This window comes from Marmota marmota, unplaced genomic scaffold (genome assembly GCF_001458135.2).
Source record: "Marmota marmota marmota unplaced genomic scaffold, marMar, whole genome shotgun sequence".
NCBI lineage: Eukaryota > Metazoa > Chordata > Mammalia > Rodentia > Sciuridae > Marmota > Marmota marmota.
Genome location: NW_025999900.1, coordinates 43,720,480 through 43,724,471, shown reverse-complemented (window position 1 = coordinate 43,724,471; position 3,992 = coordinate 43,720,480). Strand labels below are relative to the sequence as shown.

General features: G+C 50.2%; 1 protein-coding gene across 2 annotated transcripts in view; it reads right to left on the bottom strand.

Annotated features, from left to right (window-relative positions):
* Positions 1 to 3,992, bottom strand: part of Vash1 (vasohibin 1) — a 20,754-nt gene that overhangs the window by 16,414 nt on the left and 348 nt on the right. Inside the window, exon 2 of one of the 2 annotated variants that reach the window (XM_048799060.1) lies at positions 3,122 to 3,515. In XM_048799060.1, coding sequence (XP_048655017.1) covers positions 3,122 to 3,433 — 312 coding nt within the window. In that variant the 5' untranslated portion in view covers positions 3,434 to 3,515. Of the gene's footprint in view, positions 1 to 3,121; positions 3,987 to 3,992 lie in introns of those variants that run through there. The other variant, XM_015494236.1, reaches the window with a different exon arrangement.

The following is a 3,992-nucleotide window of genomic DNA, read 5'->3' as shown; positions in this document are numbered from 1 at the left end:
AAAAAAAAAAAAAAAAAAAAAAAAAGAAGAAGAAGAACAGGGCCTGGCATGTAGCAAAGGCTCAATGTCTGTCCACCAGCACTCCTACCCAGGCATGCCCATGAGATGTCCAGATTCCCACTCTGCAGGTGCTCAATGGCCAGAGTCACGGTTAGACCCTCAGCAACTGGGTGTCATAAGCAGCCACCAGGCTTGTAAAGGTGGTGACAGCTTGAAATGGCAAGGGGAGATTGTCATCAAGGAGCATCAACCACTGCTGGCTTTGGGATCCTTCTAGATACTGTTGCTCTTGGCCCTACTGACACCATCCTGGCAGAAGCTCTTTCTCCAAAGCCCCGTGTGTGTGTCTGGGGTGCTGCATGCTCGCTCTGTGCATTTTGGAGCACCTGCTGGATGCTTCTCTAATGAGGCCTTCCGTTCTTTCCACCATTCATCCTGCCCAACATCCTCTGAAGTGGGCCTTGCCCATCGAGCCCATTTCACAACTGAGGAAACCGAGGGCAAGGGGGTTGCACACCTTCCTCCCATAAGTACATGCAGAAGAACAAGATTTGAACGTGGGGGCTCACTCCAGAGGCGCTCCTTTAATCACACTACCCGGCAGGGGCCCAGACACAGCTGCCTACCTGGGCTGGGCAGGTAACAGACACTGGAGGGCATGCTAGCAGGGGGAGGGGGCTGTGGCAAGCTGGGGGAGGGAACCCCTCCCCAGCCCCTGCTGCCATGTGAGACTGAAGCCTCATTTGTCTCGTTTTCTGAAGGGATGCCAAACCTGTGTTTTGTTCTGTGAGAATCTCCCCATTTTAACTTTTGGCTCAGGTGGGCTTTCAAAACATAGTGTAGTTGTGACAACACTTCCTGGACCCACCACAGTGACTTCGTAGAAATTCCCCATGCCAGCTCCAACATCACGGCTGCTAGGGAAGGTGTGCCCTGGGGACAATGCTCTCTGAGGCTCAGGGTATGACACCCACCACAGGATGCCCTTCTCCAAGGCCTCCCTTGGACTCGGGGCCAAGGTAGAGGAGAAACTTCCTGCAGACACAGGTGACTTCTCTGAGACACCTTTCCCACCGCTCAAGGAGGAGAACTTTCAAATTTTTCCAAATCTTTAATAAAATTCCTCCCACCCCATCACAGTCCTGGCCACCTCAACTCCTTCCTCCCGGGTAGCTTCTTTCCCTTACCCATCCCTTTCCTGTACATCAGAATTGAAGATGACAAAATGCTATCACTGAGCAGTTCCTAGTGAGCTCACCGGTGTTTTTTTAGTCCCTAGAAGTGGTGACAGCCCTACAGGAAGCCATTCACACTCTCCTGCATCCCTATTTAGACATAGGACAATGGTGGGAGAGCTGCCTGCTCAGCACCATCCTGCTCATGTGGGACAAGTGTGCCACTCTGGTTTCATTGGCACTGATGCTCTGAGTAACATCTACTCCCCTCCTCGTGAAGAAAGGGAGAACAGGTAAGAGCACCCACAACCAGTATTGGTTTGGTATTTTCCAGTTTGTCAAATGCTTGAACACCTGGTGACTCATTCACTCTTCCCCACAATCAACCCCGTTTTACAAATGAGAAAACTGTGGCTTAAATAGGTTAAAGGGACCTTCTTGAGGTCATATAGACAGGCAGGTGATCCAAACCAATGTACATACCCTTTGACTCTGTGTGTGTGTGTGTGTGTGTGTGTGTGTGTGTGTGGTACTGGGGATCAAACCCAGGGCCTCACTTATGGTAGGAAAGTGCTCAAATTTATCCCAAAGGAAAAAAAAATCATAGATGGATCCCATATTTGTTTTAGAATGTTCAACACAGTGTTCATTTTAAGAATAAAATCCTGGAAACAATGTCCAACCACACATTAACTAAATAAATTATAAGTCAGTACAGAGGATCATGATGCAGCCATTCAAAATCAACCTAGTTTTTCTCTCCTGGAAACATTAGACAATAGCTCAGCCCTCAATCTCTGACTTGTTTTCCCAGGCATGTATTTATTTATTATTATTATTATTATTTTTTGTGGTGCTAAGGATTGGACCTAGTGCCTCATGCATGCAAGGCAAGCCCTCAATCACTGAGCTACCACCCCAACCCCTTCCCAGGCATTTTTAAATGGCTCTACCAATAACTTGGTAAAAACAGGCCACTTTTCCCCATGCATAAGCCTCTCTAATTCCAATCTCCCTAGCCCCCACCCTTCTCACCTGAGCAGGCAGGATTAGGCATTGTGCTCTGACCTCTGCCCAAAGGGTTCTGTACTGGGGACACTGCTTCCTTTGACTTACTGATAACGTTTAAAAAAATATATCAGGCATGAATTTCCTATAGCACTGTACAGGGCAGAAACTCTCAAATACCCTTTCATTCAGCAGACACACATCAGTGCCTGTTCTGTGCCAGGCACACAGGAGACCTTGGGAGGACAAAGATGAATAAGATACAGCCTCTGCCTTCCTTGGCAAAACAAGTGAAGTATTGCTGTTATAGAGGAGTTCCAGCCAACACAAAAATTACTTAATTTTACTCTTCTCCATATTTTTTCCTCCTTTATTCTTAATTTCCCTGAACCTAGTGTTCAACAGAGCAGAGACACTGGATTCCAAACCCCTGGCGCTCAGTCCCCACTCTGACACTTACTGGCTTGGCTTGACTTGCTACTTGTGCTTTGATCTTCCTTATCTGTAAAATGGGGACCCAAAGTGCACTTACTTTGCAAGGCTGTTGGAGAATTCAGTGAGGTAACACCTGAAAATAGTTCCTCAGCATATGAAGTCCTGTATTTCCTTAGTCCTTTATTATCTGTTTGCTCCAAGTTCTCTGGCTTAGCAAGTATCATTAGCCAAACAGATGTCAAGCCACATTAGTTTGCTTGTTAGTTATCTAAATCCTGCCCCAAAAGTGATGAAGGAAAACCTCCCTCATAGAAAGATCCCAAAAGCAGTGGAGAGAAAGTTCTGGACAAGTATGACCTGTCTAGTTTTTAACTCTTACCACACCTGTGGTTGCTGCCCTAGCCATCAGAGGAAGAGTGTGGCTTTGCTCTCAGCCCCAGGTCACTGCCCTAGCTCATCCTGTGCCCATCCCTTCCACCCGCATCCCATGCCCCATGCCTCACCTTGGGCAGGTCCGTTGCTCCACGGATCCGCTGCGCCACTTTCTCTCCATCAGGGTGGATCTTGGCTACATGCTTCCACATCCTTTCCCAGGTGGCTTCGTCCACAGGCAGCCCACCCCGGTTGACGAAGAAAGGGACGCCTCCATCTCGCAGGTCCTCTTCCCCTTCCTCTTCTGGCTCATCATCTCTCTGGGCAGAGGCCCCTTCGCTGGTCTCCAAACGCCTGACCCCAGTAGGGGCGGCGACAGTGGCAGCAGCAGTTGGGGCAGCACCGCTGCTGCCACCCCCAATCACCTTCTTCCCTCCTGGCATTCCTAAATCCTCGGCGCGGGTGGGAGGAGGTATCAGGAGGCGGGAAAAATAGGTGGTTCACAAGAGGCCTCCCACACACTAGCTGCAGAAATAACACATGGCCAAACAGAGGGTAGGGCGCCTTTAAGAAACCAGGGCGTGGCTCTTGTACAATGAAATACTACTCGGTAAGAAAAAAAAATCAGTGCATCAACCTGAAGTGGGGGCCCAGGGGTGGGTTGTCCTGGGTCAGCCTTAAGGGCCTTGTTTTGTTTGAAAACCGGGATAAAGAGACTACACCCCAATCCCGCAGCCTTCACAAAGCACCCTCATTGGGCAGCGAGAACAATGACGGGCAGCCGGGGGTGGGGGAGTCGGAGGGAAACTGAGGCCAGACAACTCGGATCTGCGGCCGCGGAAAGGGAGGGTCAAAGGCACAGTGCCCACGCCGCCCGGGCGTCCGGGTTCCAGTTTCGAAGTGAACAAAAATCCCTCTACAAAGCCTCGCTCGCTCACACCTGTGCGCGCCCCTGGGGGTGGAGGGACCGCGGCCACGGGGAGCCCGGTGAGCTCCGAGTGG